Below are 26,905 nucleotides of genomic sequence, written 5' to 3'. Positions count from 1 at the left end.
CACACTCTTGTCTGAATTATATTCTGAACTAAGGCAACACTAGCCTTCTTTATGTTCCTTAAAACTTGAGCTCTATTTAACTAATTGCTTCACTATATCAGAAGTCTTTAACACATCTTCATAACTGCTTATTTCTATCAGGCACTCAAAAACTAACTCTCCTCTTCACACACAGATTCCTCACTGTCATTTTTTAAACTCCCTCACTCTAACTGCTTCTTTCAGAACCTTGGCTCCGCCCCTTTGGAATCTTCAGCTCTGCTCTCCCCAACTGTCATTTTGGCCTAGCAGCCTTTTCAAATCCTGGGCCTACACTAATCTGCATGTGACCATCAGCTTCACATATGCAAATGAATCCTATCTCTGCTGTTGCGACCCTGTCTGTGCCTATTCTTCCCTATCTGCCATATGTAAACATAGAGCTATACACCAAAACTTTAACATAGAGTAGCAGTTTCACTACACTTGCCATCTGTCCAACAGATTATTTCTATGCCAATGGGAAGCTTCCCATCAGTAAGTTGCAGTATCATAGTGACGAAGATGGAGGATAAGCTTGGGGCAATAACACATCTCTGTTTGACACCTGACTCCACTTTAAATGGGTCATTTTGGGAACTATTACTGCCCAAGACATCATGTCATTGTGGAGGAGCCGCAGGATGTTCACAAATTTGTCAGGACATCAGATTTTTTGGAGAATGTGTCAAATGTGTCAAATGCCTTTGCAAGGACAATGAGTTATTATTATTATTATTATTATTATTATTATTATTTATATACTGTCCTATTGTTGTTGAGCACTGGCTCCTCCCCTTCCCAGGTCAAATTAATAAAATTGGAACTGTGGTGGAGAGACCAGTGGGAGCCTGGAGCCCAGCTCCTTGATCAACAAGAGGAGCGGAGGAGCCTTGTAGCAGCTACCAAATAACATTGATCACCTGGCTCTCCTCCCCAATACTGGGAGGTCCTGGCCCACTTTCCAAAATGCCATTTCCCCTTTCCCAGGGACGGATTCCATAACCACATAACTTTGGACAATACCCTGACGTGGACTACAAGGGACATGGGCATGAGGTCGAGGAGGAATTTAAAAGGGTCTCGCCCTGAAGGAGAGACCCCGCGGACCCACCAGATAGGGCCCGCTACTTTGGTGAGCAAAAGAAAGGAGAGGCCGCAATTAAAAGATTTCCCTAAGTTCCCAAAAGAATCTCATCAAAGCTGAAGGAAGTGTAACTGCATTGATTTTATTGCGATCCAGCTGGAAAAGATGCAAAGCCGCAATAATTCGTCAAGCAAAACATGCTGTGTACACAAAATAAAGCTTTTTAATACAAAAACAGAGATGTCAGGTTTAAATTTCCTGCTCCCCGCCCCTCTGCCAGCTCGGCGATGATTGGCTGGTGCTCTACAGCTGGGAGGAGGCTTGGCCGCCTCCTGAGCACCTTGGCCAATCGCTGAACTTCTGCCGCCTCAGCTTCGCGATCAATCAGGAGAGAGGGAGGCGGGACAAAAGGGAAACAATGAATTATTGAGTGGATTATGGAGATATGTAGTGTCCAAATGGCTGATGACCCCTCAGGGGGCCTTCTAGCCAGCCAGCCTATTGTCTTTGATTGGTGGCAGTAAATGTTGAAGTCTGGCAAGCCTGCCAAAATCCGGATTTTCCTAGTGCTGAGATATGGAAACAATGAGGCAATCTTGGCTGAAGTTTCGGTGGAGGAAGGTTTGAAAGAGCAAACAGATCAGGACAAAGTGTGGCTTTCCGAAGGCCCTTTGTCCCGTGGAGATATGATTATCAATGCCAAGCGGGCACCATCCGCTGGGGGGACCGACTCCGAGTCTCAGCGTTGCTGCCCATTTTATTGTTCATGCAAATAAGTCTTTGATAAGCTTCTTTTCAATCAAGCCCCCTCAGGGGGCTTCTTATATTTTTATACAATTTTTTTTATAAAAGGGAATAGGGCAGAAGGGTCAGGTAAAGATCAGATATACAGGGAGATATATAGAAATCATAGTGTAAAAAACATACCCACTTATCCTTCCCACCAGAGTCCCATAGAGAAATTGATAAGAGCCTCGATCATGGCTCAGTACGTGTCCCTAGTTCATAATATTTATCTGGAAGTCCATAGAGGGAAATATGTCCATAATGGGAAAGAGAGTCCAGAATAATTGGGTTGCTGTAAGTTTTTCGGGCTGTATGGCCGTGTTCTAGAAGCATTCTCTCCTGACATTTCGCCTAAATCTATGGCAAGCATCCTCAGAGGTAGTGAGGTCTGTTGGAACTAGGAAAATGGGGTTTATAAACAGGGGAGCTCCAGACAAAAAAACAATCAGGGACAATTTATCATCTCTCAACAAAGGAGTCCTCCGGGCAGTAAGAAGCCAGGCCTTGAAAACTGCTAGGCCATCAAATGTTAATCAAGATGGCCAATTGAAACATTCACACTTTCCTGACGTTTCGCCTGGATCTATGGGAGGCATCCTCAGAGGGTTGTGCGGCCTGTTGGAAACAAAGAAAATTGGGTTTATGAACAGGGGAACTCCAGACAAGAAACAATCAGGGACTGTTAATCACCTCTCAACAAAGGAGTCTCCCAGGCAGTACGAAGCCAGACCTTGAAAACTGCTAGGCCATCAAATGCTAATCAAAATGGCTAATTGCTACATTCACACCTACCTCAAATAGACAAGAGTTCTTTCTCCCACCCTGGACTTTCCACAGATATATAAACCCCATTTTCCTAATTTCCAAAAGACCTCACAACCTCTGAGGATGCCTGCCATAGATGTGGATGAAACGTCAGGAGAGAATGCTTCTAGAACATGGCCTGAGAGTTGTTCCCTCCAAGAGTGGAGGCTGCGGTTCCCCACAGGCCCTGCAGGGGGCGTGGATCACGCGCTTTGGACAAGGAGGCTGACTTCCGGGTTGTCCTCTTCGGGTCGCCTAGCAACGCCCACTACTGCGCTGGGCCTGCGTCGCGTGCGCGAGGGAGGGAGGGAGGGGATGCCGTAAAGCGCTGGCGCCGTAGAAGCGGCCTGACGGTCGCAAAATGTCGTGAGTGGGGCCTGTTGTGAGGAAGACAGTCGGCGAGAAGAAGAAGGACGGAAGGCCGAAAGGCGGGCAGGGAGGAAAGAAGGGAAGGCAGGCAGGCAGGCAGGCCCATGCTCGGAGGGAGTGGCGGGGCGGCGAGGGCCCTTCCCGGCTGCCGCCCTCCCCCTATGCGGCGCCCCCTCCGCCGCCATGGCCCGCAAGACAGCTAGCAGGAAGCGCCGGGCCACCGCCACCGCCGCTGAGGGAGGCCGACACCACGACCACGACCAGGCCGGGAGGCAGGTAGGTAGGCCGCGGCACAAACACAACCCTGTTGTGTTATCCCATATGGCTTCATCATCATCATATAATAATAGTAGTATCCTTTGACTTAACAATAACATACAATAATATACTACAATGCACAATATAACAATAATTCCCTTGGTCTTAATTATCATATAATGTATAATATGGGTTGTTGTAGGGTTTTTTGGGCTGTATGGCCATGGTCTAGAGGCATTCTCTCCTGACATTTCGCCTGCATCTATGGCAAGCATCCTCAGAGGTAGTGAGATCTGTTGGAAGTAGGAAAAATGGCTTTATATATCTGTGGAATGACCAGGGTGGGACAAAGGACTTTAGACTGGATTACTGCAATGCGCTCTACGTGGGGCTGCCCTTGAAAACGGCTCGGAAACTCCAATTGGTCCAGCAGGCAGCAGCCAGAATGTTAACTGGGGCCCATTACAGAGAGAGGTCAACCCTCCTGTTTAAGGAGCTCCACTGGCTGCCGTTTATTTTCCGAGCCCAATTTAAGGTGCAGGTGCTTACCTACAAAGCCCAGAACGGTTTGGGACCACCCTACCTGCGCGACCGCATCGCTGTCTACGAACCCACACGCTCACTCCGGTCATCTGGAGAGGCCCTGCTCGTGATCCTGCCCGCGTCACAAGCGCGTTTGGTGGGGACACGGGACAGGGCCTTCTCCGTGGTGGCCCCCCACCTCTGGAACGCCCTCCCGAAAGACCTCAGACAAGCCCCTACACTGGCAGTCTTTAGAAAGAATTTAAAACCTGGCTGTTCAAATGTGCCTTCTCAGACTAGGAACCCTATGTGCCTTCTCTGACTAGAAACCCCAGTTCCAAATCCCAGAAGCACTTTAGTCAGAACCAAGACCACCTCACACTGCACACTGCACTTACACTATAACCCCATATCCCTCCGACACATCAGCATTTTTTATCCTGTACCCCTACGCCGGCCGGCTCAGTTTTTAATAATGTCTTGTTGTATTGCTATTGTATTCTGTTTCTCTGCTTAACTGTTTTTTATTTGCTAGGTATTGTATTGTTGTATTGTGTGGGCTTCGGCCTGTTGTAAGCCGCATCGAATCCTTCGGGAGATGCTAGCGGGGTACAAATAAAGTTATAATAATAATAATAATAACAATTGTCTGCTGGAGCTAGGTGTGAATGTTTCAACTGACCACCTTGATTAGCATACAATGGACTGCGCTGGAGCAAACTTTTGTTGAGAGGTGATTAGATGTCATAGAATCATTGAATCAAAGAGTTGGAAGAGACCTCATGGGCCATAATCCAGTCCAACCCCATTCTGCCAAGAAGCAGGAATGTTGCATTCAAATCACCCCTGACAGATGGCCATCCAGCCTCTGTTTAGAAGCTTCCAAAGAAGGAGCCTCCGCCTCACTCCAGGGTAGAGAGTTCCACTGCTGAACGGCTCTCACAGTCAGGAAGTTCTTCCTCGTGTTCAGATGGAATCTCCTCTCTTGTAGTTTGAAGCCATTGCTCCATTGCGTCCTAGTCTCCAAGGAAGCAGAAAACAAGCTTGCTCCCTCCTCCCTGTGGCTTCCTCTCACATATTTATACATGGCTATCATATCTCCTCTCAGCCTTCTCTTCTTCAGGATAAACATGCCCAGCTCCTTAAGCCGCTCCTCATAGGGTTTGTCCTCCAGACCTTTTATCATTTTAGTCGCTCTCCTCTGGACACATTCCAGCTTGTCAATATCTCTCTTGAATTGTGGTGCCCAGAATTGGACACAATATTCCAGGTGTGGTCTAACCAAAGCAGAATAGAGAGGTAGCATGACTTCCCTGGACCTAGACACTATGCTCCTATTGATGCAGGCCAAAATCCCATTGGCTTTTTTTGCCGCCACATCACATTGTTGGCTCATGTTTAACTTGTTGCCCACGAGGACTCCAAGATCTTTTCCACACGTACTGCTCTCAAGCCAGGCCTCGTCATCCCCCATTCTGTATCTTTGCATTTATAATAATATAATGTACAATATAACAATAATACCCTTTGTCTTAATTATCATATAATGTATAATATAAGGGGAATATAATAATATCCCTTATCTTAATAATTATATAATATACAATATAATAATAGTGCAGTAGAGCAAACCACTGACCACCTGCTGCAATGCACCCTGAGCCCTGCCACATGCACCATGGAGGACCTCCTTGCAGCAACCCCAGAGGCACTCCGAGTGGCCAGATACTGGTCAAAGGACATTTAATCAACTACCAAACTCACACATTTTGTATTTTCTCTGTTTGTTTGCTTTGTTCTGTTGTTGTTGTTCATTCGTTCAGTCGTCTTCGACTCTTCGTGACCTCATGGACCAGCCCACGCCAGAGCTCCCTGTCGGCCGTTACCACCCCCAGCTCCCTCAAGGTCAGTCCAGTCAATGTAATATAATTGACTGGCTGCCCTGACACGAGAAATAAATAAATATTGTATATTATATTATATTGTATTGTATAATAAGGTCTGGACCATAGGGAAGGCTGAGCAAAGGAAGATGGATGCTTTTGAACTGTAGTGTTGGAGGAAAGTTCTGAGAGTGCCTTGGACTGCGAGAAGATCCAACCAGTCCATCCTCCAGGAAATAAAGCCCGACTGTTCATTGGAGGGAAGGAGACTAGAGACAAAGTTGGAATACTTTGGCCATATCATGAGGAGACAGCAAAGCTTAGAGAAGACAATTATACTGGGGAAAGTGGAAGGTAAAAGGAAGAGGGGCTGACCAAGGGCAAGATGGATGGATGGCATCCTTGAAGTGACTGGACTGACCTTGAAGGAGCTAGGGGTGGTGACGGCCGACAGGGAGCTTTGGTGTGGGCTGGTCCATGAGGTCACGAAGAGTCGGAGACAACTGAACGAATCAACAACAACATATTATATAATTATTAAGACAAGGGATATTATTATTATATTTCTATTATACATTATATGGTAATTTTATTATAAGACAAGGCCTACTTCCCCAGAGTAGGGATATGATTATGTAGGCCTTGTCTTTTAATAAAAATAACAAAATATCTGATCTCAGTTATAATATATATAATCAACCATATTATTATCTTTTGGCATAATAATAATAGTAATAATAATAGTATCCCTTGACTTAATAATAACATTTATTTATTTATCATATATATATATATATACACACACACACACACACAAATCGCCTTTCTCAGCCTGGAGGCAACTCAATGCGGTTTACAATCTGCATAATTCAATGCCCTCAACAACATAAAATATAGTTAAAACATTAACATATAAACCATATAAAAACATCAAAAACACAAGTCCTCAGCATCTCATTACTAAAATCATTTTCCAGTCACATCGTCCAATCATTCCGTAGATCTAAATTAGCCTGTTACACTGCATCTGCAAATGATTGACCTTGAAGGAGCTGGGGGTGGTGACAACCGACAGGGAGCTCTGGCGTGGGCTGGTCCAGAAGTCACGAACAGTCGGAAATGACTGAATGAATGAACAACAACAACATAATATAAATATTATTATATTATACATTATATTTCTGTTATATTATAATGAAGACAAGGAATATTACATAATAATAATATGAAATATAATGGGGTCGCAGTGGTGCAGTGGGTTAAAATTACTGAGCTGTGGAACTTGCTGACTTGAAGGTCGGTGGTTTGAATCCACGGTACGGTGTGAGCTCCCATTGCTAGCCCCAAATTCTGCCAAACTAGCAATTCGAAAACATACAAATGTGAGTAGATCAATAGGTACTACTCCATTGGGAAGGTAACGCTACTCCATGCAGTCATGCCTGCCAAATGACCTTGGAGGTGTCTAGGACAACGGTGGCTCTTCAGCTTAGAAATCGAGATGAGCACCAACCCCCAGAGTCAGACACGACTGGATCCCTCGTTGTCCAAGTAGGATAATATTCCAGGGTGGGTCCATAGGTGACTGTGGAGCCCTATTTTTGACCTGCATTTTCTCCCGCAGTGACGGCATTGGTTTCCAGGTGGAAGGCAGTCCCGGTCGAGGTTGGCTTGACGTGCCTTTCTCTTGGCATATTTCTCTCTTTCGCCCCCCATTCGTGCCTCTTCAAATTCTGCAGCACTGATGGTCACAGCTGACCTCCAGCTGGAGCGCTCACAGGCCAGGGCTTCCCAGTTCTCAGTGTCTATGCCAGAGTTTTTAAGGTTGACACCATGAGATGCAGATCTAACCTTAAGAAATGAGGAGTGTGGAGAAGAGCAAACCACAGATCACCTAATCATTGATAGGCCTGCACTTTGATTGATGTTATGACAAATAGCAAGCTGGCAGGTCCCACTACGTTTTAGGAATTTTATAATTTTCAAATTTTTATAATTTTATTAATGAGATTTGTATGGGCTGATGATTATACTTATGTCATTACAGCTATACTTATGTATTGTCGGCATGTGGAATGCTTCTGTGAGCCTCTCTGAGTTCCTTTGGAGCGATAGTGGCAGGGTACAAATAAATATCATTATTATTACTACAATGAGTTCTGAGCCCTGCCACTTGCACAATGGAGGACCTTGTTTTCTTCATTTTTCCCCCATGAAGCCACTTGAGAAACTTACCGTAACACCAGAGGCATTCCAAATGGCCAGTTACTGATGAAAGGACATTTAGTATATTGCCAAGTTTTTAACTTTGTGTTTTTAAATACATTACAACTGTACTGCTGACACAATAAATAAATAAATAAATAGTATCCCTTAGCATAATAATAATATAGCGAAATAGGAGACTGAAGGACCTTCTGAGGGGAAATGGGCCTTGTCTTGTCATACATAATGATAATAATAATATCCCTTGTCTTAATAATAATATAATATGTAATATAATATAATCCGGCCCAACTAACACTACCCAACAAAGGATTCACCTAGGCAGGAAGCAGCCATACTTTGAAGCTGCAAGGCCATTCAATGCTAATCAAAGTGGCCAATGGCAACATTCACACCTGCCTCCAACAGACAAGAGTTCTTTCTCCCACCCTGGACATTATTCCACAGGTATAGAAACCCCACTTGCTTAGTTTCCAACAGACCTGACAACCTCTTGAGGATGCCTGCCATAGATGTGGGCTAAACGCCAGGAGAGATGCTTCCGGAATATTGCCATACAGCCTGGAAAACTCACAGCAACCCATTGATTCCAGCCATGAAAGTCTTGAACAATAATAATGGCCCTTGCCTTATTCATAATAATAGCCTTGGTCTTAATAGTAATAAGTGTTTCCTTGCTAATTTGCGGTTGCCTTTAAATCTCTCCTCGCTTCTGTCTTACCCTTGGAACTTGATATACATATTTAGTGTCCCTACTTTGCAGATTTTCATTTTTTGCGGGTAGTCCTGAAACGTAACACCCGCGATAAGTGAGGGAACAATGTAGAGCAGTGTTTCTCAACCTGGGGGTCGGGACCCCCATGGGGGTCGCGAGGGGTGTCAGAGGGGTCGCCAAAGACCATTAGAAAACATAGTATTTTCTGTTGGTCATGAGGGTTCTGTGTGGAAAGTTTGTTCCAATTCTATCATCGGTGGGGTTCAGAATGCTATTTTATTGTGGGTGAACTATAAATCCCAATAATTACAACTCCCAAATGGTAAGGCCTATTTTCTCCAAACTCTACCAGTGTTCACATTTGGGCATATTGAGTATTTGTGCCAAGTTTGATCCAGATCCATCATTGCTTGAGTCCACAGTGTTCTCTGGATGTAGGTGAACTAGAACTCCAAAAAACTCCAGGTCAATGTCCACCAGACCTTCCCAGTATTTTCTCTTGGCCATGGGAATTCTGTGTGCCCAGTTTGATTCAGTTCCATCATTGATGAAGTTCAGAAGGCTCTTTGATTTTAGGTGAACTATAAATCCCAGCAACTCCAGCATTACCAAATGACAAAATCAAACACCCCAACCTCACCAGTATTCAGATTTGGGAGTATTGGTTATTTGTGCCAAATTTGGTTCAGTGACTGAAAATACATCCTGAATATCAGATATTTAGATTACCATTCATAACAGTAGCAAAATTACAGTTGTGAAGTAGCAACGAAAATAATATTATGGTTGGGGGTCACCACAACTTGAGGACCTATACTAAGGAGTCGCGGCATTGGGAAGGTTGAGAACCACTGATGTAGAGTAAAAAAGGAACTCCTACGAAGGAGAAACAGCCAGATTTCTGTTTTTTGGGGGGGAAAAAGATGGGGCTAAATGGCTTTCTGAGGGGAAGGGTCAGCAAAAGGGCCCTTGTCTTATAATAATCATAATATCCCTTGTAATATTTCTTACAGCATAATAATAGAGGAAAGGAGGAGCTCTTCCAAAGGAAAAGCACCCCAATTTTTGAGAAAGAAAGGGGGTTAAATGGCTGAGCGTAAAGAGAAAGGTCAGAGAAGGGTGAAAATGGCCCTTGTCTTATAATGATGATGATGTCCTTTGTCTTAATCATAATAATCATAATAATAACAACAAGCCACTATAGGTGGTTCCAGTGGTGATCGGCACACTGGATGCAGTGCCTAAAGACCTTTGCCTGCACTTAAACACAATTGGCGCTGACAAAATTACCATCTGCCAGCTGCAGAAGGCTACCTTACTGGGATCTGCATGCATCATTTGCCGATACATCACACAGTCCCAGACACTTGGGAAGTGTCCAACGTGTGATCCGATACAACAGCCGGCAGAGTGATCTTGTCTGCTGTGGACTCATCTCTTTGTGTTTCTAATAATAATAATAATCATCATCATCTCTGGCACAAACCAGTGAAGATGGTCCCAGTGGTGATTGGCACACTGGGTGCAGTGCCTCAAGACCTTGGCCTGCACTTTAACACAATTGGCGCTGACAAAATTACTATCTGCCAGCTGCAGAAGGCCACCTTACTGGGATCTGCATGCATCATTTGCCGATACATCACACAGTCCTAGACACTTGGGAAGTGTCCAACGTGTGATCCGATACAACAGCCAGCAGAGTGGTCTTGTCTCCTGTAAACTCATCTCTTTATGTTTACAATAATAATAACAATAACAATAATAATAATAATAATAATAATAATAATAGAGGAGAGTTCCTCTAAAGGAAAAGCACCTCAATTTTTGCTTTTTGAGGGGAAAAAGCGATGGCTAAATGGTTTTCTTCCCCCAAGAAGGAGAAAGGGGTGGCAAAAGGTGGAAATGATTGTCTTATAATAATAACAATAATATTGATGACTATTACTATTATTATTACCAACATCTACTTTGTACCGTACTTTCTCTCTCCAAATAAGAGCCTCAGCTCCCATCTACACGTCATATAAATCTCAATTATCTGCTTTGAACTGGATTGTTGGTTTTTATTGCTTCTGTTGTGGTTTTATATTGTTTTTATGTTTTAATTTTGTATTATGCTCTTATGTGAACTGATTTGATGCAAACCGCCTTGAGTCGCCGATAGGCTGAGAAAGGCGGTATGCAAATATAGTAAATAATAGCAAATAATAATAATAATAATAATAATGGCAGTGTAATATATATATGGTTAGCTTTCGATAGTGCGTTTTATATATATATATAGTTACAAACGAGAGGTTCTGTAAGTTTGTTCTTAAGTTGAATTTGTAAGTTGTAACTGGGATATTTTAAAAGTGTAATTTCAGATACACTCACACACAAATATAATATAAACAAATATATCATATAAACAAATATAATTTATTGTCGAAGGCTTTCATGGCCGGAATCACTGGGTTGTTGTAGGTTTTTTCGGGCTATATGGCCATGTTCTAGAGGCATTCTCTCCTGATGTTTCGCCTGCATCTATGGCAAGCATCCTCAGAGGTAGTGATTTAATATAATTTGTTTGCAAGCCGAACAGGGACATTTTAAAAGTGTAACTCCATGTATGTGTGTGTATAGATATATATATATACACACAGAGAGAGATCTGTGTAAGTTGAATTTGTTTGCAAGTCGGAACAGAGACATTTTAAAAGGGTTACTCAAGATATACAGACACACACACACAAATATAATATAATATCATATAAACAAATATATAAACACATATAATTTGTTTGCAAGTCGGAACAGGGACATTTTAAAACTGTAACTCTCTCTATATATAGACACACAGACACACACACGCATGTGTGTATAAGTTGAATTTGTTTGCAAGTCGGAACAGAGACATTTTAAAAGTGTAACTTGAGACAGATACACACACACAGACAAATATAATATAAACAAATATATCATATAAACAAATATAATTCGTTTGCAAGTCAGAACAGGAACATTTAAAAACTCCATATATATATATATATATATATATATATATATATACACACACACACACACATACACACACACACACACATACACATATAGACACACACATATGTGTGTAAGTTGAATTTGTTTGTTGGAACAGAGACATATATAATAATAATAATAATAGTAATAATATAATAATAACAACAACAACAACACTTTATTTGTACCCCGCTACCATCTCCCCAAGGGACTCGGTGCGGCTTACATGAGGCTGAGCCCAAATACAACAATACAAGCAATAAACAACAATACAAGCAATTAAAATAAAAGCATAGACAATAAAAATGCAACAATTAACAATAAGACAACACAATAAACAACAATACAAGCAATTAAAATAAAAACATAGACAATAAAAATGCAACAATTAACAATAAGACAACACAATAAACAACAATACAAGCAATTAAAATAAAAACAGACAATAAAAATGCAACAATTAACAATAAGACAACACAATAAACAACAATACAAGCAATTAAAATAAAAACATAGACAATAAAAATGCAACAATTAACAATAAGACAACACAATAAACAACAATACAAGCAATTAAAATAAAAACATAGACAATAAAAATGCAACAATTAACAATAAGACAACACACAATTAAAACTGTGGGTAGGCCCAATGTAAAGTTAAAATTGGAAATAATGCCAGGGCATGGGCGAAAAGGTGAAAGTAGCGTTTGTGGAAAACATACAAGCAGACCTAAAATGTAAAGTGCTTTGGAGGACAAAGTGCTATGGGAACATTATTCTGGGAAGGCGCAAACACACAAAAAATATAATAAAATATAAACAAATATATCATATAAACAAATATAATTTGTTTGCAAGTTGGAACAGGGACATTTTAAAAGTGTAACTTTATACACACACATACACACCCACCCACACACACACACAAATATAATATAAAGAAACATATATAATACAAACAAATATTATTTGTTTATGTCAGAACAGGGACATTTGTAAAGTGTAACTCCAGCCATACATACATACATATATTACAAATATAATATAATATAAAGAAACATATATATAATATAAAGAAATACACACACACACAAATAATATAATATAAACAAATATATATAATACAAGCAAATATTATTTGTTTATAAGTCAGAACAGGGGCATTTGTAAAGTGTAACTCCAGCCATACATACATACATATATTACAAATAGAATATAATATAAAGAAACATATATATAATATAAAGAAATACACACACACAAATAATATAATATAAACAAATATATATAATACAAGCAAATATTATTTGTTTATAAGTCAGAACAGGGACATTTGTAAAGTGTAACTCCAGCCATACATACACACCTATATATAACAAATATAATATAAATAAATATATATATAATATAAAGAAATACACACACACACCCACACAAATAATATAATATAAACAAACATATATAATACAAGCAAATATTATTTGTTTATAAGTCAGAGCAGGGACATTATCGTGTAACTCCAGCCATACATACACACCTATATATAACAAATATAAAGAAATATATATATATAATATAAAGAAATACACACACACACACAAATAATATAATAATATATTATATTATAATATAATATAAACAAACATATATAATACAAGCATATATGTATATGTCACACTATGTTTTTCGTTCCTGGGTGATTAATATCATTTCCTAATTGGTCAGAACAGGGACATTTGTAAAGTGTAACTCCAGCCATACATACACACCCATATATAACACATATAATACAAAGAAATAGATATAATATAAACAAATATAATTTGTTTGTCAATCGAAACAAGAATATTTTTAAAATCTAAGTCTAGCCATGTGTGTGTGAGTCTGGAGTCACACTTTCAACCTGTCCCTGTCCCGACTTGCAAACCAATTCAACTTAAGACCAAACCGACAGAACCACCCTTGTGGTGTTGCCCATGTCCAACCCCTTTAATCAGGATGAGGATTGGCATGTGGTGGTGATGTTTTGGTGGGAAAGAGAGAGAGAGAGAGAGAGGGAGGTGGGGTGGGGGGGTCCCTTTTGGTGGGAGAGAGAGAGAGAGAGGGAGGTGGGGTGGGGGGGTCCCATTTGGTGGTGATGTTTTGGTGGGAAAGAGAGAGGGGGGGAGGCAGGGGGGGGTCCCTCTTCCTCCTCCTCCTCCTCCTCCTCCTCCTCCTCCTCCTCCTCCTCCTCCTCGCTCCTGGCGGTTCTGTTTGGGTTTCGTTGGCGGCTCCCAATGTTCGGAGCCTGCTTTGCAACCGACTCCTCCTCCTGGGTGGAAGCAGGGGAGGCGGCTCCTTCCTCCGGCTTCTCCTCCTCGATGCTCCGCGGCGGAAGGAGGCGGGGGAAGCGGCGAAGGGGAGGCTCTGGGGTCAAGGGGAGGGCACAGGTGGGTCCCCATTATGCCCCCTCCCTACCTTAGCCTTGGTTAAGGGGGGCTCCAACCGCCCTAATATATCCTGGAAGGTGCAGCTTTGCAGAGCCTTGCAGGCATGGGCCAACTTGGACCCTCCCTCCAGATGTTTTGGACTCCAACTCCCACCATTCCTAACAGCCGGTAGGCTGTTAGGAATGGTGGGAGTTGGAGTCCAAAACACCTGGAGGGAGGGCCCAAGTTGGCCCATTCCCACCTGGGCTAACTGCATTCCTTCCACAGTGATGCAGCCCTATAGTAGTAGTATATTTGACTACTATATGTCACACTATGTTTTTCGTTCCTGGGTGATTAATATCATTTCCTAATTGGTTCTATCATAAATATATTGTATATGCATATAATATTTATAGTATTATAATGTAATACAATATAATACTACTAATAATAATATTAGTATAATATTAGTATAATATATTAGAATATATATTAGTATAATATATTATAATATTATAATAATATTAGTATAATATATTATAATATTATAATAATATTAGTATAATATAGGGAGCCCCCGGTGACTCAGTGGGTTAAAGAACTGAGCTGCTGAGCTTGTTGATCGAAAGGTCGCAGGTTCGATTCCGGGGAGCGGTGTGAGCTTCCGCTGTCAGCCCTAGCTTCTGCCAACCTAGCAGTTCGAAAACATGCAAATGTGAGTAGATCAATAGGTACTGCCCCGGCGGGAAGGTAACGACGCTCCATGCGGTCATGCCGGCCACATGACCTTGGAGGTGTCTGAGGACAACGCTGGCTCTTCGGCTTAGAAATGGAGATGAGCACCACACCCCAGAGTCAGACATGACTGGACTTAATGTCAGGGGACTACCTTTACCTTTTACTAATAATATAACAAGGTTCTTGTGGGTTTTTTCGGGCTATATGGCCATGGTCTAGAGCAGTGCTTCTCAACCTGGGGGTCGGGACCCCTAGGGGGGTCACGAGGGGGTTTCAGAGGGGTCGCCAAAGACCATCCAAAAACATAGTATTTTCTGTTGGTCATAGGGGTTCCATATAGGAAGTTTGGCCCAATTCTATCATTGGTGGGGATCAAAATGATCTTTTATTGTAGGTGAACTATAAATCCCAGCAACTAAAACTCTCAAATGCCAAGGTCTATTTCCTCCAAACTCTACCGGTGTTCATTTTCATTGGGCATGTTGAGTATTCATGGCAAGTTTGGTCCAGATCCATCATTGTTTGAGTCCACAGTGCTCTCTGGATGTAGGCGAATTACAACTCCAAACCTCAAGGTCAATGCCCACCAAACCCTTCCAGTATTTTCTGTTGGTCAAGGGAGTTCTCTGTGGCAAGATTGGTTCAATTACATTGTTGGACTTCAGAATGCTCTTTGATTGTAGGTAAACTATAAATCCCACCAACTACAACTCCCAAATGACAACATCAATCCCCTGTCAACCCCACCAGTATTCACGTATTTGTGCCAAATTTGGTCCAGTGAATGAAAATACAATCTGCATATCAGATATTTATATTACGATTCATAACAGTAGCAAAAATATAGTTGTGAAGTAGCAACAAAAATAATATTATGGTTAGGGGTCACCACAACATGAGGAACTGTATTAAGGGGTCACAGCATTAGAAAGGTTGAGAACCAGTGGTCTAGAGGCATTTTCTCCTGACGTTTCGCCTGCATCTATGGCAAGCGTCCTCAGAGGTAGTGAGGTCTGTTGGAACTAGGAAAAGGGGTTTATATATCTGTGGAATGACTGGGGCGGGGCAAAGAGCTCTTCTCTACTGGAGCTAGGTGTGAATGTTTCAACTGACCACCTTCATTAGCATGTGATTACCTTGGCAGTGCCTGGAGCAATCTTTTGTTGAGAGGTGATTAGATGTCCCAGATTGTTTCTTCTCTGTTGTTTTGCCCCACCCCAGTCATTCCACAGATATATAAACCCATTTTCCAAACTCCAAGTTGACCAATTGCACCATTCACACTAGCCTCCAACAGACAAGAGTTCTTTCTCCCACCCTGGACTTTCCACAGATATATAAACCCATTTTCCAAACTCCAAGTTGACCAATTGCACCATTCACACTAGCCTCCAACAGACAAGAGTTCTTTCTCCCACCCTGGACTTTCCACAGATATATAAACCCATTTTCCAAACTCCAAGTTGACCAATTGCACCATTCACACTAGCCTCCAACAGACAAGAGTTCTTTCTCCCACCCTGGACTTTCCACAGATATATAAACCCATTTTCCAAACTCCAAGTTGACCAATTGCACCATTCACACTAGCCTCCAACAGACAAGAGTTCTTTCTCCCACCCTGGACTTTCCACAGATATATAAACCCATTTTCCAAACTCCAAGTTGACCAATTGCACCATTCACACTAGCCTCCAACAGACAAGAGTTCTTTCTCCCACCCTGGACTTTCCACAGATATATAAACCCATTTTCCAAACTCCAACAGACCTCACTACCTCTGAGGATGCTTGCCATAGATGCAGGCGAAACGTCAGAAGAAAATGCCTCTAGAATATGTCCATATAGCCCGAAAAAACCTACAACAACCCAGTGATTCCAGCCATGAAAGCCTTCGACAATACAATAATATAACATTATACATGTAATATTACTAATAATCTATATAAATAAAAATGTAATGTTAGTTCATGGGACTAACATCATAATAATAATAATAATAATAATAATAATAATAATAATAATACACTTTATTTATAACCTGCTACCATCTCCCCAAAGGGGACTCGGTGCGGCTAACATGTGGCCAAGCCCAAAATAATACAACATAATAAACACACAATAACAAAACACATCATAGCAAAATATAAAATAACAAAATCAACACTATAAAACAGCATATTGAAACCAGACTCAAAAACCCAAAAACCACTGGGCGAATTGACACCAAATTTAGACACAAGACACATATCAGGCCAATGAGTGACTATCACTCATAAAAACACTGGAAAACACAGCAGAAGAGACTTTAAAAGTAAAAAAAAAGTTACAAAGCATGAGAAAAACCACATATATATACACAAATACATATATAAACATATACAGAAATATATGCACACACATATACACACACAAAACACATATACACAGACTGGGCTACAGCAACACATGGCAGGGGACGACTAGTACATACATAAAAATGTAATGTTTGTTTGTGGGATTGACATAACTCAAAAACTACTGGACAAATTGCCGCCAAATTTGGCCACAAGACACCTACTGACCCAAAGAGTGACCATCATTAAAAAAAATTGAATATGTCATTTGGGAGTTGTAGTTGCTGGGGTTTATAGTTAACATACAGTCAAAGAGCATTCTGAACTCCACCAATGATGGAATCGAACCAAACATGGCTCACAGGACTCCCATGACCAACAGAAAATATTAGAAGGGTTTGGTGGGCATTGATGTTGAGTTTGGGAGTTGTAGTACACCTACATCCAGAGAGCACTGTGGACTCAAGCAATGATGAATCTGGACCAAACTTGGCACAAGTATCTCATATGCCCAACTAGGAACACAGATGGAGCTTGGGGGAAATAGACCTTGACATTTGGGAGTTGTAGTTACTGGGATTTATAGCTCACCTACAATCAAAGAGTATTCTGAAGCCCACAAACAATAGAATTGGGGCAAACTTCCCACACAGAACCCCTATGACCAATAGAAAATACCTAAACTGCTTTGAAGCTATGGAGAGAAAAAGCGGGGTATAAATAAACATAATAACATTAATACAATAATATGATTTTAATATATTGGTTTATAAAATTCTATTTTAATATTTGCATATCATAGATATTTAACTGTACTGATTTTTTTTAAAGAGCAGCTTTGCCCCTCAATTGGGATTAAAAACATGATGTAAATAAATGTATAAATAACAATTTAAGGTGCATCTGTGTGGTAGATTGAATGCAGTTTGGCACCCCTTTAATTGCTATGGCTCAGGCTAAAGGCCACCAACTACAGCTCCCATGACTCCTTAACAATCAGATGTGACAGTTAAAGTGGGCTCAAGCTGCATTCATTCTGCATTGTAGATGCTGCCCTTATTTCACCTTGGCAACTTGGGAAAGTGTGTTTTCTTTTGCTCCGGAGCAAGCATAGGTAAACTTCGACCTTCCAGGTGTTTTGGACTTCAACTCCCACAATTTTAGGAATTGAAATCTAAAATATCTGGAGGGTTGGAGTTTGCCCACACCTGGTATAGCTGCATGCCTGGTCCTCTCCCATCCTGCTAAAATCCTACAGTCTCAGCAAGGATTGTGGCTTCCTTGACCGAGTCTCTCCACCTGCATTATTGTCCATTCCCACTTTCCCCTGCATTGTTTTATTTCCCAGTGAGTCATGTTGCCTTGTGATCTCTCCAAAGCAGGGCAGGCTCAGTTGAGTCACCTTGGCTTCTTAGGGAGAATCCAGGCCTGATTTGCTCCCAGGCCCATTTGTACATCACACAGGTTGAACACTCCTTTTCTGAAGTGTTTGGAACCAGCTGTGTCTCTGATTTCTGGATTTCCCCCTAGATTTTGCAATATGTGTAATTGCATATACATTAAAAGACCATTCTGATGGCCAAAAGTGAGGAGGAGCTGAGGAGCCTTCTAATCAAGGTGAAAGAAGAAAGCGCAAAAGCTGGGTTGCAGCTAAACATAAAAAAACCAAGATTATGGCAACAAGAAGAATTGACAACTGGAAAATAGAGGGAGAAATTGTGGAGACCATGACAGACTTTGTATTTCTAGGTGCAAAGATTACTGCAGATGCAGACTGTGGCCAGGAAATCAGGAGACGCTTCCTTCTTGGGAGGAGAGCAATGTCCAATCTCAATAAAATAGTAAAGAGTAGAGACATCAGACTGGCAACCAAGATCCATTGCCTAGTCAAAGCCATGGTATTCCCTGTAGTCACCTACGGATGTGAGAGCTGGACCTTAGGGAAGGCTGAGCGAAGGAAGAGAGGCGCTTTTGAGCTGTGGTGTTGGAGGAAAGTTCTGAGAGTGCCTTGGACTGCGAGAAGATCCAACCAGTCCATCCTCCAGGAAATAAAGCCCAGCTGCTCACTGGAGGGAAGGAGACTAGAGACAAAGTTGAAGTACTTTGGCCACATCATGAGGAGAGAGCAAAGCCTAGAGAAGACAATGATGCTGGGGAAAGAAGAAGGAAAAAGGAAGAGGGGCCGACCAAGGGCAAGATGGATGGATGGCATCCTTGAAGTGACTGGACTGACCTTGAAGGAGCTGGGGGTGGTGACGGCCAACAGGGAGCTCTGGCGTGGACTGATCCATGAGGTCACGAAGAGGCAGAGACGACTGAACGAATGAACAACAACAACAACATTAGAGAGAGGCTTTGGAGATGGAACTAGGTCTAAGTACGGACTTCAGTTGTTTCATATGCACTTTATACACATAACCTGAAGGTCACTTTGGCCTCTTCTACACTGACCATTTGATGCCGTTTTAAACTAACTTACTAAAGACACGCTAGCTTCAAACAGCAGTGAATAGACAACTTCTGCTGGAGATTCCATTGCAATCAAAGCCATGAATAATCAAATCTGCAGAAATCAAACATACAAATGTGGAGGAATAACTATATTTTGGATTCCAGGAATCCAGATAAAAGATGCTCAGCCAGTCTTTTAGGTGCTTCCTGGAATTCTTTTCCAAAACCAAACTTCACATCAGTTGGTTATTATCTTCACCTGTGTTTTTCTCAATGTCCAGCTTTCACAGCCATAATTAGAAATGGGACATTCCTTGTTTAAGAGTCCCATGACTGAAATGGCTTTTTAAAATGGCAGGGACTGAAACACCATTGGCTGTGATGGCTTGGTCTGGTTGGAATTGCAGTTAAATTGCCTTATGAAAGGGGACATGTCCACAATGTAGTCTAGATGTTTTGGTGGCAACTAGGCCATATACAAGTGACTCAGAAAATCAACATATTGTAAACATGCCTTGTTGCTATGCGGACCATCTGCGATGGAATGTTTTCTATCTAGCCCTCAATTCCCCATGAAACAATTCAAAATCATATTGTGACAGAGTGTTTTTCTTTCTCCATCTTTCTACTTGCTCTCAAGTAGAACTTTATGAACCATCTAGGACAGTGGTTCTCAACCTGGGAGTCGGGGCCCCTAGGGGGGTCATGAGGGGGTGTTAGAAGGGTCGCCAAAGACCATCAGAAAACACAGTATTTTCTGTTGCTCGTGGGGGTTCTGCGTGGGAAGTTTGCCCCAATTCTGTCGTTTGTTGGGTTCAGAATGCTCTTTGATGTAGGTGAACTATAAAACCCAGCAACTACAACTCCCAACTGTCAATGTCTATTCTCCCCAAATGTCACCAGTGTTCACATTTGGGCATAATTGAGTATTCTTGCCCAGTTTGGTCCAGATCCATCATTGTTTGAGTCCCCAGTGCTCTTTGGATGTAGGTGAACTACCACTCCAAAACTCAAGGTCAATGCCCATCAAATCCTTCGAGTATTTTCTGGTTCAAGTTTGGTTCAATAGTATCATTGGTGAAGTTCAGAATGCTCTTTGATTGTAGGTGAACTATAAATAAAATCAACTACAACTCCCAAATGACATAATCAATCCCTCACCCAATCCCAGTAGTATTCAAATTTGGGTGTTTTGGGTATTTGTGCCAAATTTGGTCCAGTGAATGAAAATACATCCTGCATATCAGATATTTACATTACAGTTCATAACAGTAACAAAATTACAGTTATGATACAGCAACAAAAATAATGTTATGGTTGGGGGTCACCACAACATGAGAAAGTGTATTAAGGGGTCACGGCATTAGGAAGGTTGAGAAGCACTGATCTAGGACCTTAAGATCATCTGGGGAGGCCCTGCTCTTGTTTCTGACTTCATCACAAATACGGTTGGCGGAGATGAGAGACAGGGCCTTCTTGGTGGTGACCCCTCAGCTGTGGAACGCCCTCTCTATAGATATTAGATCGGCCACCTCCCTTTTAACATTCCGGAAAAAAGTCAAGACGTGGCTTTTTGAACAAGCGTTTCCAAATGCAGAATAACTGACATAGGAAAATAGAATGACGACAATGAGACCGGACAACATTTTTAACAAGGAGACACTCTGAATTTATATTTTATTGGTTTGGTTAATTTTTTATTATATGTTATATTTTTAATTATATTTATGATATTGTAAGCATTGAATTTTACCCTGTTAACCGCCTTGAGTTGCCTATGGGTTGAGAAAGGCGGTATACAAATACAATAAGTTTTTAAGTAGATAAATACATTTAAGTAAATAAGTATTTAAGTAAAAAGGTAAATAAATAAATAATGCTTGCAAGTAATTTCAGATCACCACTAATTAAATTTGATGCAACTGAATTGGTCATATACTTTTAAACTTCCAAGTGATAGAAACAAAACAATTATCTTTTCTGCAAGTGACTTGACATGTAGCAATAAGGGAGCTCAGTGTGTCTGGAAAATAAAAACTGGGCTCAAATGCAGGTAAAATCAGATGCCAGGAATCTAGGGAGACTGCCATGATTTATTAGATAATTTAATGTTATTCATGCTACTTGTACAATACCTACTGTAGGTGCTTGGTATTTGCTGAGGTTTGCTTCCAGGATCTGTGGATGCGCAGGCTCTCTTATATGTAGTGGCACAGTTAAATCATCTGCCTTGTACAAATTGGCAAAGCTAGATTTTACTTTTTGGATGTTTTGTTTAAAAAAATCTTCACAGTCCAATTTCTGTTTCTCCGCAGTATGGTTGGGATCACTCGGTCCACAAAAGGAAGCGGCTCCCGCCCGTCAAACGGTCGCTGGTGTGCTACCTGAAAGGGAGAGAGGTGCGGCTGCAGAACGAGTCCAGCTACCACCGGCTGTTGCACGGATATGCTGCCCAGCAGCTGCCCAGTCTCCTGAAGGAAAGAGAATTTCACCTCGGGACCCTCAATAAAGTGTTTGCCTCTCAGTGGCTGAATCATCGGCAAGTGGTGTGTGGGACAAAATGCAACACGGTCAGTGCCAATTTGCGTTTCCTCTGTTTACTTTACACACAACTGGTCTTGGATGCTGTGCTGGATGGAAGCACTTGGGGTGGGAAGAGGCAAAGCAGAGGGTTGCATTAAAATGTCTTGCATTTCTGCTTGGCACTGGTCATCATCTTATTCAGGAGGATTTGACTGCAGGTGTGATTGCAGCTACTTTTGGGAGAAACCCATAGTACAAAACAAGAGCAATGGACTTTCAATGCAAATAGTTCAAATCGTTGAAGAAAAAAGATCTTAGGCAGCAAGCTAGCTTGTGAATGGCAGAATTAACCTAGGACCTTAGTAGACCACATGTTAACTGCTTTATCCATATTTTCTCTTGTATGAGTGAGCTGTTGCTTTAATTTACTGCCCACACATACAAATTTCCTTTGCTGGTTGATTGATTGCCTCTGTGTGAAGATAATTAAATGCATTTCCCCCTCTTTCTTTAGTGCCTTTTATTGTTGTTGTTGTTGTTGTTGTTGTTATTATTATTTGAAACACAAAACGATGAGTACACAGCAAACAAGGTCACTCTGCTGGCTGTTGTATTGGATCACACGTCGGACACTTCCCAAGTGTCTAGGACTGTGTGATGTATCGGTGAATAATGCATGCAGATCCCAGTAAGGTGGCCTTTTGCAGCTTGTTGTTCATTCGTTCAGTCGTCTCCGACTCTTCGTTGCCTCATGGACCAGCCCACGCCAGAGCTCCCTGTCGGCTGTCACCACCCCCAGCTCCTTCAAGGTCAGTCCAGTCACTTCAAGGATGCCATCCATCCATCTTGCCCTTGGTCGGCCCCTCTTCCTTTTACCTTCCACTTTCCCCAGCATAATTGTCTTCTCTAGGCTTTCCTTTTGCAGCTGGCAGATGGTAATTTTGTTAGCGCCTATTGTGTTTAAGTGCAGGCCAAGGTCTTTAGGTACTGTACCCAGTGCGATCACCACTGGGACCACCTTTACTGGCATGTACCAGAGTCTTTGGCGTTCCATCCTTAAATCCTCATATCATGTCAGCTTTTCCAGTTGTTTCTCTTCAATCCTGCTGTCACCTGGGATTGCGACATCGACGATCCATACTTTATTTTTAACACGATTGTGAGGCCAGGAGTATTGTGCTCCAAAACTTGGTCACTCTCAATTTGTAAGTCCCAGATTAGTTTGACATGTTCACTTTCTGTAACTTTTTCCGGCTTGTGATCCCGCCAGTTCTTTGTCGCAGGCAGATGGTATTTGTGGTACAAGTTCCAATGAATCATGTGAGCAATGGTGTTGTGCCTCTGCTTGTAGTCTGTCTGTGTGATGTTCTTGCAGCAGCGGAGGATGTGATCTATTGTTTCATCTGCTTCCTTACAGAGTCTACACTAGGGATCTTTCGTCGATTTTTCATTATTATTATTATTATTATTTGAAACACAACAAGATGAGTTCACAGCAGACACTCTGCTGGCTGTTGAATTGGATCACATGTCGGACACTTCCTAAGTGTCTAGGACTATGTGATGTATCGGCGAATCATGTGTGCAGATCCCAGTAAGGTGGCCTTCTGCAATTATTATTATTATTATTATTATTATTATTATTATTATTATCGTATGTTTATTTATACCCATTTTTCTCCACAAAGAAAACTGCATTACTTATTTCTCCATTAAAGGCTGTGATGTATCGACCAGAGTAGGAGTGAAAACTGTGGGTTGCTCTAGATCAGCTGTTCCCAAACTTTGATCTCCTAGATGTTTTAGACTTCAGTGCCCAGAATTCCTGACTGTTGACCAAGTTGGCTGGGGCTTCAGGAAGTTGAAATCCAAAATAGATAGAGGACCAAAGTTGGAGAATGGCTGCTGTAAGTGTTTTTAAACTGCAGTTCTCGGCATTCTTTGCCACTGCAGAGGGGGGGCTAATAATGTTGATAATTAGCTCTGGAGAACACCTGGAAGGCTGCACACTTAATACCCAGAGTTAGCGAAGGGCTGGCACTGCAGAGATGCAGATTCAAAACCCTTATGAGTTTCAAAGTTCACTGGTGACCTCGGACTATCGAGTCTAAGCTTTGTCCATCTCAAGTGTAACTAAAAAAATTGGATTAGGGGATTTTGGCTTAGGGGAAGTGAAGGAAACAGAAACTATTGGATTGGCTTCATATACTGCTTTGTGAGGGGAAGTACATTGATAATTTCGTTCCCTAATTTGAGAAGTGGCATTATACTCTGTGGTGTAACTTTGCAACTAGAATGATCAAAAATGCATGGCTGAATGGCTTATCCGTTTTTATATCTGGCTGAAACAATTGTATCTTTGCTTTGTTTTTCTCTCTTGCTAATGAAAGAGAAATTTTATGAGCGGATACATTCTGGAGATTTCATTAAATACATGGCAACAAGATGTGTATAATATTTTGAATTAAGCTAAAGGAGTTATTAATGTCCTCAAGTATGACACTTGTGGATAAAGAATTTATAACATCTATGTACGGCATAATAGATGCTGGTCTAAGTTAAAATAGTTCAGGACAAAAAATGGACTATTCTAAAGCCTTTGACTGTGTGGATCATAATACATTGTGGCAAGTTCTTGGTGGTATGGGCATACCAAATCACCTTGTCTCTCTCCTGAGGAATCTGTACAAGAACCAAGTAGCAACAGTCAGAACTGACCACGGAACAACAGACTGGTTCAAGATTGGGAAAGGCGTCCGGCAAGGCTGCATCCTCTCACCCAACCTATCCAACTTGTATTCAGAACACATCATGCAATGTGCGGAGCTTGACCGAAAGTGAGGAGGAGCTGAGGAGCCTAGAGACATCACACTGGCAACCAAGATCTGCATAGTTAAAGCCATGGTATTCCCCATAGTCACCTATGGATGTGAGAGCTGGACCAGAAGGAAGGCTGAGCGAAGGAAGATAGATGCCTTTGAACTGTGGTGCTTGAGGAAAGTTCTGAGAGTGCCTTGGACAGTGAGAGGATCCAACCAGTCCATCCTCCAGGAAATAAAGCCCGACTGGTCATTGGAGGGAAGGAGATGAGAGGCCAAGATGAAGTACTTTGGCCACATCATGAGGAGACAGGAAAGCTTAGAGAAGACAATGATGCTGGGGAAAATGGAAGGAAAAAGGAAGAGGGGCCGACCAAGGGCAAGGTGGGTGGATGGCATCCTTGAAGGGACTGGATTGACCTTGAAGGAGCTGGGGGTGGTGACAGTCGACAGGGAGCTCTGGCGTGAACTGGTCCATGAGGTCATAAAGAGTCAAAAACGACTGAACGAATGAACAATAACAAGGTTATAGTCCTAAGCACACTTACAGAAGTGTTTAGTGTATCCAATTGTTTTACTTTTATTTGTGCTATTTTATGTAAAACACTCCAGAGTTTTGTAAAAAGGTAATTTAGCAATATTTGTAGTAACATCATTTGTAGTAACAACAACATCATTCTTGTAAAGTAGAAATAATTGCAGACCTTCTCTAATATGTAAGGACTACAGAACATCTTGTGTGCAAGTATTTCAAGGGCAAAATCCCAAGTGGTTGGTTGCTCAGTTATCTCAATGTTGTAATCTGTTGGAAAAGTGAATTGGGAACAGCTCCTAGACCACATAACATGCTGTAACTAGTCCTCACATTTCCCTTTTATTTCTTTGGTTTCCTACCTATTCCTTCACTTTTTTCAGTAGTGTATGAGCACAACCAATTACAGCTACTTCATCTCACAAAAATGGCAGTATCTTGGATCTGAACATGCCCAGGAATGTTCTCTAATGTTGCTGACTAGCCTACAATATCTTCATATTAAACAAATCCCTGCGTTTCTGGACAAGCATTTTCATTTATTCAAGAGTGAATAAATTATTATTTGGAGCATTGACTGTAGTTAATTTTGCAATGTTACTCAAAAGTTTCAAAAAATTCTGGTGGAAAAATCTAAACCTTGTCAATGAGGAAAACTTCCATCCTCTTCCCGTCCATCATCGTATGGCCAACCAAGCCTTCTACTCACCTACACTGAATAGGATCTTGGTCAAGATGGGCCAACCTCCAGATTCTTTTAATTTCATTTATTTTTAGTCTAAGATAATAACAAAGTTCAGAATAAGCCTTTATCCTGCTCTACAAACTAAATGCCTAGTCCATGTTTCAATGTAATAGAAAACAATGACTTATTTTGATGTTCATGAGCCTTGACTTTGAATACTTCTCTTTCAACTTGACTCTGTAGTCATGGAAAATTATAGTTCTGTTTTGAAACAATCCAAAAGATCACTCTGACTTGATTTTCTTTGCTTTGCCACCTTATGAGGCTGATTAGCATCACACCCATATTAGCATAACAGGATGGGCATAGATACAGATTCTCCATTGGCTACTGTAGACGGCTTGTTAGCCTGCTATTTAGTAGTCCCAACAGCTTGGGTGGCATACTTACTTACTTACTTAGGCGATCCCTCATTGGCCAAGTAGGATAGTCTTCCAGGATCAGTGTTCTGGTGGGTCCGTAGGTGACCGTGGACCCTATTCTTGATCTGCATCTTCTACTTCAGTAGAAGTATGGGCATTTCCAGGTGGAAGGCGGTCTCGGTCTGGGTTGGCTTGACGCACCTTCCTCTTGGCACATTTCTCTTTTTCACCCTTCATTTGTGCTTCTTCAAATTCTGCAGCACTGCTGGTCACAGCTGACTTCCAGCTGGAGCGCTC

At 41.6% G+C, this 26,905-nt stretch overlaps 1 protein-coding gene across 1 annotated transcript in view; it reads left to right on the top strand.

Annotated features, from left to right (window-relative positions):
* Positions 1-3,042: 3,042 nt before the first annotated feature.
* Positions 3,043-26,905, top strand: part of DCAF12 (DDB1 and CUL4 associated factor 12) — a 40,005-nt gene continuing 16,142 nt past the window's right edge. Inside the window, exons 1-2 of the mRNA XM_060761173.2 lie at positions 3,043-3,340; positions 21,943-22,197. Of these exons, the coding sequence (XP_060617156.1) occupies positions 3,248-3,340; positions 21,943-22,197 (348 nt within the window). The 5' untranslated portion in view covers positions 3,043-3,247. The remainder of the gene's footprint in view (positions 3,341-21,942; positions 22,198-26,905) is intronic.

The sequence above is a fragment of the Anolis sagrei genome, chromosome 2 (genome assembly GCF_037176765.1).
Source record: "Anolis sagrei isolate rAnoSag1 chromosome 2, rAnoSag1.mat, whole genome shotgun sequence".
NCBI lineage: Eukaryota > Metazoa > Chordata > Lepidosauria > Squamata > Dactyloidae > Anolis > Anolis sagrei.
The sequence above is the reverse complement of the archived record's forward strand: the minus strand, read 5'-3'. Positions and strand labels throughout refer to the sequence as shown.